This window comes from Python bivittatus, unplaced genomic scaffold, assembly GCF_059951505.1.
Source record: "Python bivittatus isolate LINGU-HERP-01145 unplaced genomic scaffold, Pbiv_v1 ctg000330_np1212, whole genome shotgun sequence".
In the NCBI taxonomy this organism is placed as follows: domain Eukaryota; kingdom Metazoa; phylum Chordata; class Lepidosauria; order Squamata; family Pythonidae; genus Python; species Python bivittatus.
The window spans coordinates 47,987,663-48,002,471 of NW_028277058.1; the positions used below are offsets into that span (position 1 = coordinate 47,987,663).

Here is a 14,809-nt window from a genome sequence, read left to right on the forward strand (position 1 = left end):
CTGTTCACGAACATTCTAATCTATATAGAGAACCAGAAGCAAAAAAAATTTAAGATTTCCACACCTTTAATAACTGTGTAGAAGTAAATATCAACAGGTGTTGCTTGTTATTCACAATCCAAATCAATTAGACTTCACTACTGTGTAAATTAGGACCTATCATGCTAAATCATGGTTGTTTTAACAGTAACGTATGGAATAACTATAACACAATTTACTGAACCAGAAACCAGAGTTTGCAACCACAATTTCATTCACACAGTACACTAAACCAAACTACAGCTGCATCTTAGCAAGGTTATTCAACCAGGCAGAACCTACATTGTCTAACACCTTCTCCATAGATTACAATGAAAAACCAGCAATTAGCCAACCTAGCTTTCAGGTTATTGCAAATCTTCAGAGAAATCACTGATGAGCTTCATCTTCTGAAGAACCTCAGGTTTTCTGGAATAAGTAGAGGTAGAGATTAGCAACCACAAGGAACTGGGCTTCGAGTAGAGCTCTTGAACATGAAAACTCCTCCCTTCCTGCAGGCAATCTTTTATTAACTCCTCCTTTCAGCTGAGTCCTCCATCCTTTTCCTCCTTGCTTCCCCAAGATGTAAAAATCATGGAGGCTGGGCAGGTAGAAACTACTTAGACAGAAGCAGTTCAACGTGGCTTTCTACTTTCATATTTTGCTGAAAAGCTGGCATCTCCCATCTGGGGCACCACTCCATGGCTCTTAGGTAAGTATTTGTTCCAGGGATGGGTTGCTGTGTACAAACTGAAGTATGGCAGGCTTTTTCCTTAAGGTGAACTATATAGTACTATTCTTAGTCTTCCTACAGCAATCAGAATGCTCACCTGGGCTATGAGTGGGAAAAATAAACTAAATTCCATAAAAACATTGAAATGAGAAAGTCCTCACATTTTAATGCTTTTTACTTTCTGGTAAATTACTCTAATAGCAATTCTACCTCTGAAATGATCATGGACTGATAATTCTTAAAAATATCAAAATAAAATCTGATTTTTAATTATAATTATAAAAATATTACAAAAAACAAGTATTTGCTTCATGGATTCATGAGCCCTGGAAAATAGTATTTGGGGAGAATACACACACACATTTGTATTATTAGAACCTTAATCCTTATACTTTTGAATATTCTTTATAGTGACTACTTAAATTTGTACAAATTACTATTTTTACATTTGTACAAATACAAAAACTGTTTTTATATTTGTACAAATATAGATGTAAGCGCAAGTTTGCCAGCTTGTTCCTTGGCAAGAATACGTTACAATTCTTTGAGTATGTTCTCTAAAGACAAAATTTGCCTTTCAAGTTTCCTATACAGAAAAAAACCTAAGCAACAACCGTACAATACCACCTAAAATGTTATAAAGAAATGCATTTTCAGAACTCTTACTATGGAGATACAAATGAGAAGAAAACTGGGGGAACACCCCCAATCTTTGGTCATCTTTTTTTTAAATGTTCAGTGTGGATTATGGGGAAAAAAAGACTACACAAGTATGAAAGGTACTTAAAATCAACTGCCAGTCATAAACCAACTTTAAAAAGGCAGCTGAACTTCTTCCTAAGTAAACCCCATTAAATTCAGGGGGCCTTATTTCAGGCTACACCAATATAGGATTACAGGATTATCGCACCATTATGCTGAAGCAGAAAAAAAGCAGCGGCCCTGGGCGAGGGAAATGTTGCTGAGTCTGGTGGAAACAGAACCCTACGTTGGTAACTCTGGCCGAGTAACTAAGGGCAGGGGCGCGAGGGCGGCCCGTTTCCAGGGCAAGCCCAGCTTTACTGAAAAGCAAGCCCGCTGGCTTCAGTTTCTCCACAGCTGTTTTTTTTCGGCGGCACCCCGAATTTGTGGTTTCCTTTCCTTCCGTGAGACGCGCGGCATTGCCGGCGCCGGCTTCCACGCGTAACCCATTCGGACACGCAGCAGCCGAAATACGGGTTGCTGGCTCATCGCTTCTGCACGCTGCTCTGTTTTGGAAACCGTCGTTTGCTGGGCTGTGTCGACCCAGCCCACGGTGGTGTCCTTAACCTGGCTTGGTGTGAGCGGATCTATCTCGCTTTGTAACCTCCCTTCCCTCGATTAAAGCCGTGACAGACGCATAAGAACAGCCAGCACCGAATTTCCCTGGGCGGGATTAGAACCGCGAGCGCGCTGCCTTCCCCGCCCACCCCCCAGTTAACGGTCCGGCCGGTCACGTGGGGCGGCCCCGAATGCCTGAGGAGAAGGCCATGCGGTTGCCGGGGTGGGACTGGGCGGCCGAAGCTGGGCGGCGATTGGAGAGTCGTCGGCTGACCTTCCGCGGAGGCTCCGCCCCTTTCCTCGCTCCGGGGGCGTAGGGTTTATAAGCGGGGAGGCGAGCGGGCGGGTGGGCTTGAGCGTCTTTGGTTGCTGAGGTGAGTTGCAGGAGGGCGGGTCGGTGGGGCGAGCGTGAGGGACCAGTCTGGCTGGTGCCGGCGGAGAGCGGAGCCTTCGGGCGCCTGTTACTGGTGGCCGAAGGATGTCGAGGGAAGCGAGACGAGCCCTGTCACGGTTCTACTTTTACCAAGGATGTCTCGGGAGCTCCGGTCCGCCAACATGGAGGGCTTAGAGCGGAGGATGACCCAGCGCTGCCTCGTCACTGGTCCCTGCCATAGCTGGCTGCGGACACTGGCGGGGTCCCTCTTTTCCGGCTCTAGCAGGGATGGAACTTTCCTGGCTTCTCTCTTGCCCTTACCTGCATTTAAAAGCAGGGGGCTGCGAATTGTGTCTCCGCCGTTTTCCTGGGTGGGAATTAGGCTGCTGCTGCTCCTCCTCCTTAGGAGAGCTTACCTAGGAGCAGGCTTGGGAATCCCCGCGGGGACTTGCTTCCAAGTCACTGGTAGGCTTTGGATGGGGCTGTGGAGCTGCAGTCCTTGGCTTATGTTAGAGTAAGGGATTGTGTTTGTTTCTCCTGTTGGGAAGTAGGAACAAAAATACTGATTTGTTTATATTTTGCTCCTTCTCTCATCACTCCATTTGATGGTGGTGTAACATTTGTGAAATGGGAGCATAGTCTTTGAAGGCATATATTTTTCTTTATATATATAGACACACATAGGTATACTGTGTACTGCACACAGGTGCACACACACACGTGCACACACAGAGGTACTCCAAGATCTGTTTCTACTGCAGCACTGGGCTACCCCTTTGGAAGTTGTTTCTCTTTTATCTTTATTCCACCATGCCAGTGCTGTGAAGCCGCGTTCTGTGCTGACTGGATAAGTCAGTAGTAATTATTCTATGCTCCCTTGGTCACCAGAAGCCAGGAAGGGCAGAGATTTTGCTGCTTTCTCTTCCCTCTCTGTCTCCCTGATAAGGTTGTCACTGATATTTCATTTTAGGTCCTGTGTTTCTAGTGCATTTGATGAGTGCTTAAAGACTGCTTTAATGTCTCTTTGGAGTTTTAAAGAAAGGGGTATTTGGATGTTGAATTCTGTACTATATATGAAACAGTATTGTGTTCTTGGCTTGGTGCAAGAGTTGAGGATGGTTTTTAGTGGATAGCTGTTAGTACTATACTAGGGCAATAACTGCAAGTCAGGAGAAATTAAAGCAGGTGAAGAGTGTTGGTTCTTCTAGAATTCCTCTTTAGGACTCTGATTAAGAAGCTGTAAAGTCTGCAGTTCCTTAAAATTGAAATAGTTAATATCCTTGAGAATTCTAAAGTGATGCATACATTCTAAATTTAAAGGAGCAAATAGCTTGGTCCTTAAAAGTTCTGGAAACATCTCTTGCATTGCAGCGTATATTTTCTGCTGAAGGCATGCAGCAGATTTACTCCTCGATTGCACTTCCATATTTATGCTGCTGCTTTAAAGATGTCCTTAGGAAGGAACAGCTAAACAGTACCAGTTTCTTTGCAGCCCTAGCCGTTTCAATGGTGCAGCTTTCACAGTCCCCACTCCGCCGCCCTTCACCTTCATGCCACTCTGAGGAAGGGGAAGAGAAGAGTATGAAACCAGATAAGCAGCAGGTGACCCAGGGTCCTCGAGGGGATAACCAGCCTCCCATGAGCCCCCTGCAGGCAGCTTTGAATTCTGCTGCCACAGCTTCTCAGGCATATGAGACTTACATTGATAATGGACTTATCTGCTTGAAACACAAGATCAGGAATATTGAGAAAAAGAAGGTAGGTATCTTTTCTATACCAGCAGAGTGCAAGAAATAATACTATAAAATCGTAATTGCTTGTGCTACATAGCTGCCTTTGTTAATGTCTATCTCTGTCTTCCTTTAAAGATTTAGAAAGCAAGGTGCTTGGAGGCAGGAATCTATATATACTGGTTATGAAAACATAATTTGCTTTATTCATTGGCTCTGGATAAGTGTATGTGTAGTTAGTTTCCTTTGGATGTTTGCCAGTTTTTAAGAAATTTTAAGATGGGTTTAACATGTAATTTTAGGATAGCTTTGTGGCTACAGAGGAATGAGAAGCATGATATGGCATACATATTCATTTCTGTACTATACTATGTCCTTTATTACACAACAGTGCCTTGTAATAAAAAGTGTAAGTCTTAAGTTATACTGAATTTCTGTATAATTTTTAGTGCTGTCACTATGATGAAACCTGCCTGACTAGAAATAACTTCATGCTTCATTAGTGCCTCTTCTTTCTGTCTGTTAAAAGATGGCTTTACAATACAGCTGTAAGAGATTCAAGCTTAAATATATTAAAAGGATATAGCCCTTAACTATAAATATATTATCTCAAAATCAAGATAGTACTTCTAATGTTATAACATTTTTATTCATCAACAGTCCTAAAACTCTTTTTCTGTGCTCAGAGAAATGCTAGGTCATATTAGCTCTGTTTCCTATCACCTTTATAGAGCTTGGACTGCAGCAATGAGGCACAAAGAATACTTTTTTGATTTAACTAATACCCAATGCAGTGTATTTAAATATCAGATATATTTTCTAAAGATTTCAGATTGACATTTAACCTTAGATACAATAGCATGTTATAGTACATGGTAGCAGTGAAGGTTGCAATTAATTATAGAGTTTGTGTTGTTCAAGCTTGGCCTATGTCTGAAGAAAAACTTGTTCATACTTGTTTGACCTGTGTTTGCAGCTCAAATTAGAAGACTACAGGGATCGTCTGAAAAGGGGGGAGGTCCTCAATCAAGATCAGTTGGTAAGGTTTCTGTTCTTATGCCTCATTTTCTTACTGTTTATAAACATTTTTTATCTCTGCTCTTGATCAGTTAAATGGCACATAGTAGGAATGCCATGTGTTCATGCATCTAGCTAGCTAGGCAAAATTCCTACTCAACTTTAGAAACTGTTATGTGCTTTCAGGCAGTTTTCTGGGTCACGCATGGATAGAAAAAATACGCAATATATATTGGAAAACTGTTGGAATACCTTTTAAGACTGTCAACAATCAGAAAAAATATTGCAGGCTTTACTAAATAAAATGGAATAAAGTTTTGAAACTAATGGGAGTGAAAGGCCTCTGGGAAATGAAACATGTTCCTTTCAGTGAACCCCTGCATCATTCAAGGTGGCCCTATCAACTCCAAGTTGCCCACCCCATTGGTAATCTATGATTTACTGAACCTTGGTTTGTTGTATTAATCTAGCTGACTGTGCTCAGCCTGTTGAAGGCTAAAATAGTGACATTGGGTTCAAGCAACATGCTAAGCAACAAACTAGCCAACCACATTTTAACCAGCATGTTTGTGCAAGCCATCGTTTATATAGAAACAAGAGGTGTGGATGTTGTAAGTAGAATGAGCCTGTCTTATCTGCTCTTATAGCCTGATCTTATTTCCTGCAGCACAGTCTGAGAACCTTACAGCCAAATAATAGGTTTCTGAGTGTTTCAAGAGATTTTAAGATTTAAGATAACTTGAACAAATTTGGTTAATCTGTATGTATTAGCAAAATCAATTGCCATGATCTTTTGAATAATATCATAGTGCAGACTTTTCTAACCTGGTACCCTTCAGTTGTATTGGGATCACGACTCCTAAAATTCCTCAGATAGCACAGCCAAAAGTAATCTCAACACATTTGGAGGATTCCACGGTAGGCAGAAATAATGTTTTGGTGATGAAGAATTTGTGCTAAGGAGGAGATTTTCTGAGTGGCATTGCAGTACTTTGAATGATTTCAGAAGGATGCTAGATGATACTTGCTCATATAATTACAGCACAAATGAAAACATACTGTTTGTGGTATGTGATATTTTAATGTATACTGTTGTCCTAAACATACTACCTAGTTGATATTTTCCTAATTGCATAAATATAACTCTTTAGAGGTTAATTTTTCTCTTGCAAGAGTTTCTGTTTAGATGTTTGAAACTGGATGCCAACTAGGTCATGCAGAATCTATTTTGAATCCATAATGGTGATATTGACCGAAACAAAGTTAGGGATTCACTAAGTTTAACTTTCGTTTGTTTTCGTGTACTGTGGCTCAATAAAGTCATCTATTAATGGAGAACTGTGGCTGATCTAGGACTGAGATATAAAGATGAATTAGGAAGTTTGGGTTAGTATTTCCTGGGGTTGTATTGTCTTTTAATTATTGCTAAAATTACAAAAGCATATTTTGATAGAAAGGAATGATCCAATTCAGACATGGGAATCAATTTGCATTATTCCAGTTTGCTGTTCTGGAAATTACTACTTTTATTAAATTGAATATTTAAAGATTTAATATTTTAAGCCCCTTAAGGGTTACCCAGGTATTGAGGGAGTATAGAAATTGGTAAATAAAAGCACAGAAAAATTATCTCTGCTTTGGTGCTACTTCAGCCATGAAATAACATCCATTATATCTTTTGCAGAGAAATTACAAAGAAAAGTCAGATTGAACTATATGAAATTGTGTATATTATTGCCCCACGAATATGGCATGTATTAGGGCAATGCTTGCTTCAAAATTAATTTGGAAGTATTTCAGGCCCTGTGAGCTCAGCACCCTGTCTATTATTTAATAAAGAAGCCTATTTTTTTTTTCAGGATTATGAGTGAGCCCAAAAAAGGTTGCAGCTGCTTTAAGATTTGCATTAAGTTAAATGAGTTGATTCCGTAAAGCAGCTGCAATTTTCCTTTCTTTCTTGAAAGCCTGAAAAAGAGTGGGCTTTTTTAATGAATAATACAGTGGTACCTCGGTTCACGAACTTAATTCGTTCCACGGCTCTGGTCGCGAACTGAATTGGTTGTGAACCGAATCAAATTTTCCCATAAGGTTCAATGTAAATACGATTAATCTGTTCTGACCCTACAAATGTGGTCGCCAACCGATTTTGGTTGCCAACGGAATCAAATTTTCCCATAAGGTTCAATATAAATATGGTTAATCCGTTCTGAACCATATGTATTTTTTTTTTTAACCACAAAAATATGAAACAAAGTACAGTACAGTATGAAGAGAGAGAACACTAACCTTGCTTGAGGCAACTTCTGGTGTGGAGGACAGGAAGGCGGGTGGGGAGGCGGTTATTGTTTGAAGGGAGAGTCCCCCTCCCTACAGGAAGCCACGACCACGTGTCACAGCAGGCCAAATGGCCGTGGGTCATGTTCGTCACCCAATGCGGAGTTCGCAAACGGAAGCAAAATTTTGCGAATGGTGCTGTTCGTGAACCGAATTGTTCGTGAACAGAAGCGTTCGTGAACTGAGGTATTACTGTATGTGCTGTTACGGAGTTTGAAGTAGATATACTAAAGTCTATGTCATTCATATACCTTATATTTGGCTGAGAAGTAGCTTTGGGTACAGTACTTGTATCTCTAAACACTTCCAATATAAATGGTAGCATCAGAAGTGCCATAGCTGGAACTTTGGTATTTTAGGGTACAAGTATTTTGACATACAGTATATACTTAGCTGGTGAATATCTACAGTAAGTGTTCAGGTGCAATTCAAAGAGATGTTTTTGATTTACAAAGCCTTATATGATTTGGTGTCTAGGTACATGCAAGTCTGCCTTCTCCTATTTGTATCAGCCTGTCCAGGGTATTGCTCACGGGGAAGCTTTTGGTTATACCCCATTTTGCTCAAGTAAGGGGAATGGAGGCAGGAAGCACTGTTGTTGTTTTATAATATTTTATTAAAGTTTTAAAATTAGAAAGTTAAAAGTTAGAAATGAAAAAGAAAATGAAAAATACAAATTATAAGAAAAAAAAAAGACATGAGATAAAGTAAAGAAAAGAAAGAAAAACATAGAAAATAGATAGCTTCCAATCTATCTCTGGTCTTAAGAGTAATAATGTCATAGGTGCTAGTTTTTAATGCATTTAGTAGGAATAATTCTTTGTCAAAACATATCCCATTACATTTATAATCTAATCTTCAAATCCCCATGTAAGCTTCGCCCCGCCTGCATTTTGCAAATAGTCCATCAATGGTTTCCATTCCCTAAGGTAATAATTATTTGATTTTTCTTTTAATAAACAAGTCAGTTTATCATTTTCTGCCATTCCCATCAGTTTTAGCAACCATTCTTGTATTGTTGGTAGTGTCTGCGGTAATCATATATTGAGTAATTCTGATAAGATGCTTTCCAATTTGAATTTGAATTGATTCCATTATCCCCAACAGGAATATTTCTGGTTTAAATGGAACCTGTATCTGTAGTATGCTCTGCATCAAAGCTTGTATTTGAGTCCAAAATTTCTTTGCAATTTTACATGTCCACCACATATGGTAAAACGACCCTTCTTGTTGGTTACATTTCCAACAAACGTTGGAGATTGTCCCGTACATCTTTGATAATCTTTGGGGTGTCATATACCATCGATACAACATTTTATAAAAGTTTTCTTTCAAATTATAACATAAAGTAAATTTTAGTCCTTTAGACCACATATTTTCCCATTGCTGGATATGTATATTATGTCCAATATTTTTTGCCCATTTAATCATGCATTCTTTAACTTGTTCTTCAACCATTTCTTCTCTCAACAATAATTTATACATTTTTGCTATTAAGTGCTCATCTGTTTCATAGTTGAATTTCAAATTCCGATTTATTCTGTTCAAGGAAGCACTGTTTTTAGTTGCTGCTCTGGCCTTGTAGAATAATCTCCCATTAGAATTAAGGCCTACTTTCACCCCATTTAATGTTCTAGGAGTTACTTAAGAGAGACTGTTCTGAAGAGCATTTAATAGACAGTTGTCATCACCATTTTTATTTTAAATTTACATTGAATTGATTGAATTTGTTTATGTTTCTTTTGATATCTGATTTTGTAATTATATTATTTACATTACTACTATTATAATTATCTTTGTAATTGATTATTTTTAATTTTTTAAATATTTACTGTATACTATAAACTTTATATTTATTACATACTAAAATACTGTGGGCATGTTAGATGTTTTCATATTCACTGTTCTGTAAAACATTACGAATCTGTATTGATTTGGTGGTGAACAAGTAAAATACAATAAGTAAATGCTAGTGCTAGAAGTTCAGATCATTTTTCATGATGGAATGTGAATAAAGAGATTACTATATTGAAACATTTAAAATACTTGAAGCCATCTAGCCATACTTCAAATAAAGGATTTATGTCAATTGCTAATACAGTGATAGCCATGTTTTCGTCTTCCAGAGGAAGGAGAAACATAGCCTGCACAGGGAGGGAACTCTAAAGAAATAAAATGACCAAAATTAGGATTGCTGTTGTAATAATCAGGCATTAATCAATAGAAAAGATGGAGGAAATCAATTATTGTATTGTTCTGATGCAGTTAAGGGGCCCCTTGGAGATACCTGCCACATTAGAAATGGAAATAATTATTTTAAACTGCATTATAGTCCACTGAAAAGATGATGATTAATTTCTAATACTTTTTTGTTTTATTTGACAAAGGTTTATTATAAAATTTATCAACTTTATATGTGGTGTATACTCTTAATGCTGTGTTTATAACAATGTCTATGTTCATGTGAGGATCTTCTAAGAATCCCATTTATTTAAGCAGTTCTGTAGTCACAAATGTCATCACAATTCTTAAAAAGTTGCTTAAGCCTCCTTAAGGCTTAATGGTTGTTGCTTGTTTAAGTTTGTTTTTATAAAAGTAAGCCAAAGTCATCTTTCAAATTAGAAATGTCATAATTGCTGGGGGTCTTTCATCTCTTTAACATGATATGGAAACCCTATTGTAGAAAATAATTCATGGTCTCAAATATAAATCTTGTCCAAATCAAAATATGTGAAGAACCTTTATTCTAATCAATATAAACAATAGAAGGCTTGCTTTAAAATGAGGTGGAATGCTGTATAAGCAAATAAATCCTGATCAAATACCTTAAGATTGGCTGATTTTTCACTTGTGGTGTTTCATTTTGAGTGTAAGCCTAGGGCAGAAAACATTTTGTTTTAATGTATACAGTTTGCATAGTAAAATCAAGTCAGTGTTAATCCACACAAGTGCATGCCATACATTTATTGTATTTGAGGTGCTACAGGACTCATCTCAGTAAACTTAGATGCATTATAAATGAAGAATAATAAACTGACTAATTGCAGGAAGCTGTTGAAAAATATGATGAAGTCATACATAATTTGGAGTTTGCTAAAGAACTTCAGAAGACATTTTCTGGACTAAGTCAAGAGGTGAGTAGACCATGTTATTGTGTAGAAATAGGTAATTAAGTTGGCTCACTAGAAAATGTGTGAGGAGTTGGATAGATTTTTTGCTACTGCTAAGATAGTCGCTGACTTGAATTATGCCTCTGCTATGGCAGAGAAGCTGCTTCTGACCAGTCATGATACGTAGGATGTTTTACTGTATCTGCAGTCAAAAGAAACTTACATAGTGGCTCACTTCTACATATGGCCCATATTGCTCTGATGTAGGATACTACTCTGATAATTAAATTTTTTGCATGCTTAGATGTTGGTGTTGATGATTGTAAAAGCTTGAAATATGTAACTTGTGAAGTTCATCTTAAATTAATGTGATTGAAATAATCATTGCCTAAAGGTATTTTCCTGAGCTTCAGTTTATCCATTGTTTAGAACATTTATCAACCAACCAACCATTTATCAACCAGCCAATCTGTTCCTCACATTGATACAGCTGCTGAAAGCACAGCGGAAAGCGCAACGAAGGGAAACCTTAATGAAGCTTGAAGCAGAGAAGAAAAAACTCCGCACTGTACTGCAGGTCCAGTATGTGCTGCAGAATTTCACTCAAGAGCATGTGCAGAAAGACTTCAAAAGTGGCTTGAATGGTGCAATATACTTGCCTTCTAAAGAATTAGACTACCTCATTAAATTTGCAAAATTGACATGTTCAGGAAGAAATGAAACTGTTAGGTAACTTTTCTTACTTTACCTTCAACTCAAACAAAACTTGCAGTAGCATATTGGAAATATGGTTTCAAACCATTGCGAGTTTGTCTTGTTGCTGGACTCAGTTTTGGGGACCCCTTCAGGATGAAGCCCATCAGTATAGTCCCTGGCACAGTTTGTTTTCTTGTCAAGGAGAGAATGAAGGCAATATTTCTTTTGTATACTTTTTGTCTCACTTCTGTGTCGTATAATGTGTCAAGCAAGAGCAGCGGTTATTTGCTCTTAGTTTGCCCTGCTCTGGGACTAATGGGCATCACCTTGAGCAAAAGGTAGATTTTAATGGGCCAAAGGTTTTGGTTATCTTAACCTTCAAACCTACAGTACTGTGCAAAAGTTTTAGGGAGGTGTGAAAAAATGCTGTAAAGAATGCTTTCAAAAATATATATTGCAATTGTTTATCAATTTACAAAATGCAAAGTGAGCGAACAGAAGAGAAATCCAAATCAAATCAATATTTGGTGTGACCCCCCTTTGCCTTCAAAACAGCATCAGTTCTTCTAGGTACACTAGCACAGAGTTTTTGAAGGAACTCGGCAGGTAGGTTGTTCCAAACATCTTGGAGAACTAACTACAGATCTCCTGTGGATGTAGGCTGCCTCAAATTCTTCTGTCTCTTCATGTAATCCCAGACAGACTCGATGTTGAGATCAGGGCTCTGTGGGGGCCAAACCATCACTTCCAGGACTCCTTGTTCTGCTTTACACTGAAGATAGTTCTTAATGACATTGGCTGTATGTTTGGGGTTGTCGTCCTGCTGCAGAATAAATTTGGGGCCAATCACACACCTCCCTGATGGTATGGCATGATGGAGAAATATCTGCCTGTATTTCTCAGCATTGAGGACACCATTGATCCTGACCAAATCTCCAACTCCATTTGCAGAAACGCAGCCCCAAACTTGGAAGGAACCTCCACCATGCTTCACTGTTGCCTGCAGACACTCATTGTTGTACCACTCTCCAGCCCTTTGGTGAACAAACTGCCTCCTGCTACAGCCAGATATTTCAAATTTTGACTCATCAGTCCAGAGCACCTGCTGCCATTTTTCTGCACCCCAGTTCCTATGTTTTTGTGCTTAGTTGAGTCACTTAGCCTTGTTTCCATGTCAGAGGTATGGCTTTTTGGCTGCAGTTCTTCTATGAAGACCACTTCTGGCCAGACTTCTCTGGACAGTAGATGGGTGTACCTGGGTCCCACTGGTTTCTGCCTGTTCTGTGCTGATGGCACTGCTGGATACCTTCCGATGTCAAAGGGAAGTAAGCATGATATGTCTTCCACCTGCTGCGTTAAGTTTCCTTGGCCGACCACTGTGTCTGCAGTCCTCAGCGTTGCCCATTTCTTTGTGCTTCTTCAAAAGAGCTTGAGCAGCACATTTTGAAACCCCAGTCTGCTTTAAAATTTTTGCCTGGGAGAGACCCTGCTGATGCAGTATCAGTACCTTGTGTCTTGTTGCTGTGCTCAGTCTTGCCACAGTGTATGACCTGTGACATGACCAGTGTTTTCCACAACCTCACCTTAGTAGCAGAGTTTGGCTGTTCCTCACCCGATTTTAAGCCTCCTACACAGCTGTTTCTGTTTCAGTTAATGACTATTTCAACCTACATATGAAATTGATGATCATTAGCACCTGCTTGGTATAATTGGTTAATCATACACCTGACTCTAATCCTACAAGATCCCTGACTTTGTGCAAGTGTACAAGTGTAAGAATTGATGCTGGTTTGAAGCCAAAGGGTAGTCACACCAAATATTGATTTGATTTAGATTTCTCTTCTTTTTGCTCACTTTGCATTTTGTAAATTGATAAACAATTACAGTATTTATTTTTGAAAGCATTCTTACTTTACAGCATTTTTTCACACCTGCCTAAAACTTTTGTATAGTACTGTATATGAGGACAACCTGCATATTTCTTTGTAGGAATGCTATAATCAGGCTAAAGAGGGTCCCTGTGTACTCAGTTGTCTTGACAAGGAAATTTCACACAGTACCAGATGAAACAAATTTATTTAGTAATACGTGGGCTATTATGACTAGTTTGGGACTTACCAATATATTAGTTTGTTACTTATAAATGTGACCTTTAAGTTAACCAATTCTGTCTAGAACTACGCAGTGTAACATTTTTCAGTCAAGTTCATATTGAAGAAATCCAGGTTGATGTGCCTAATTTTAAAGAAACATGAACATGATTTTCCTATTAAAATGTTGTTTGAAAACATACCCTAGTATTTAGTAATTCAAGTTCAGTCAAATTCTCTTGGACTGGAGTATATAAATGGGTTCTCCTCTTTTATCATATTGCCATCGAATACAAAATCAGTGTTTCAGGCAAAATATGTATTTCTAAGTCTTCTGAAAAAAATTGAACCTTGTTTTAGTATTCATACCTACTGAGGTGGCAGCTAAGCTTACTAAAATCAGGAAATGAGATTGGAATATTTAGCTGGCATGAAGTATGGAAAATTTTTCAGTTGCCTCATTAGTTGAAACTTTTCTAAGTAAAAACCTGTTGGTGGCTATAGGTTACAATGTATTGTAGATATCAGTATAATATCAGACAGACATCTTAAGTGAAAATTAATTGCAAACTATTTTTTTTTAACATCTTTGAAAGTGTGCTTTGTTTTTTCTTTTGGCTTTTAAGCATTGAAGACCAAATGGAACAGTCATCACTCTGTTTCTGGGATCTGCTAGAAGGCAGCGAAAAAGTAGTGGTTGGTACGACCTGTGAGTAGCTATTAATAAAAAGAGCCTTTTCAGATGGTTTGTGTTATGGTGGGATCTGGCTTTAGAGGTATTACTATTCAGGTAAAATGCAAAACTGAAATAGCAATTTTTGTTACAGTCCATAGGACATCTCTACATAGCTTGGTTTTTCCATTGTCTCTGGGGAAATTGAATTTTGCCAGACTTGCAAATGCTGTTGACTGTTTAGGGCAAGGGTTTCAATCAGACATAAAGAGGGGACGTGATTAGAATTGTGGAGTTCACTAGTATCACCAATGGTAGCCATTGTTTATATCAGTTTTAACATCTATACATGGTGTGTTCTAGATAGGACATTTAGTTTGCGAAGCAATTTGAGCTTGACACCTTTGTGTTAGGGTATATTTTCTTGGTCCTGGGATATGCCAGTCTCTTCTCAGTTAATTTTTGTTCTCATTTGGCTTAACACTGGATTTTGTTAAGCTGTAACATGATTCATTTGCATTTTGCTTAGCATGTTGAAATCCACCCATTACTGGAAATGAGGCCATTATGGCTTATTCAGCAAAGCGCTATTTGAAATCCTGGTTTAGCATTGTCTGTAATGGGAGTGATAGTTTTCAGTAATGGGTTCAATACCATTTGAAAAACTCTGATTTAGGTAACTGCAAAATACATGGCACTAATGTGAAACAAATCTTTATTTTTTAAGATGAGTGGC

The 14,809-nt window shown here is 38.4% G+C and overlaps 1 protein-coding gene across 8 annotated transcripts in view; it reads left to right on the top strand.

The window, feature by feature from the left end:
• Positions 1–2,358: 2,358 nt before the first annotated feature.
• CAPRIN2 (caprin family member 2) overlaps positions 2,359–14,809 on the top strand; it is a 59,479-nt gene continuing 47,028 nt past the window's right edge. For 7 of the 8 annotated variants that reach the window (XM_088141199.1, XM_088141200.1, XM_088141203.1 and 4 more), the window contains exons 1-6: positions 2,359–2,424; positions 3,916–4,181; positions 5,130–5,192; positions 10,552–10,638; positions 11,105–11,343; positions 14,027–14,109. In XM_088141199.1, coding sequence (XP_087997325.1) covers positions 3,930–4,181; positions 5,130–5,192; positions 10,552–10,638; positions 11,105–11,343; positions 14,027–14,109 — 724 coding nt within the window. In that variant the 5' untranslated portion in view covers positions 2,359–2,424; positions 3,916–3,929. The remainder of the gene's footprint in view (positions 2,425–3,915; positions 4,182–5,129; positions 5,193–10,551; positions 10,639–11,104; positions 11,344–14,026; positions 14,110–14,809) is intronic. The other variant, XM_088141205.1, reaches the window with a different exon arrangement.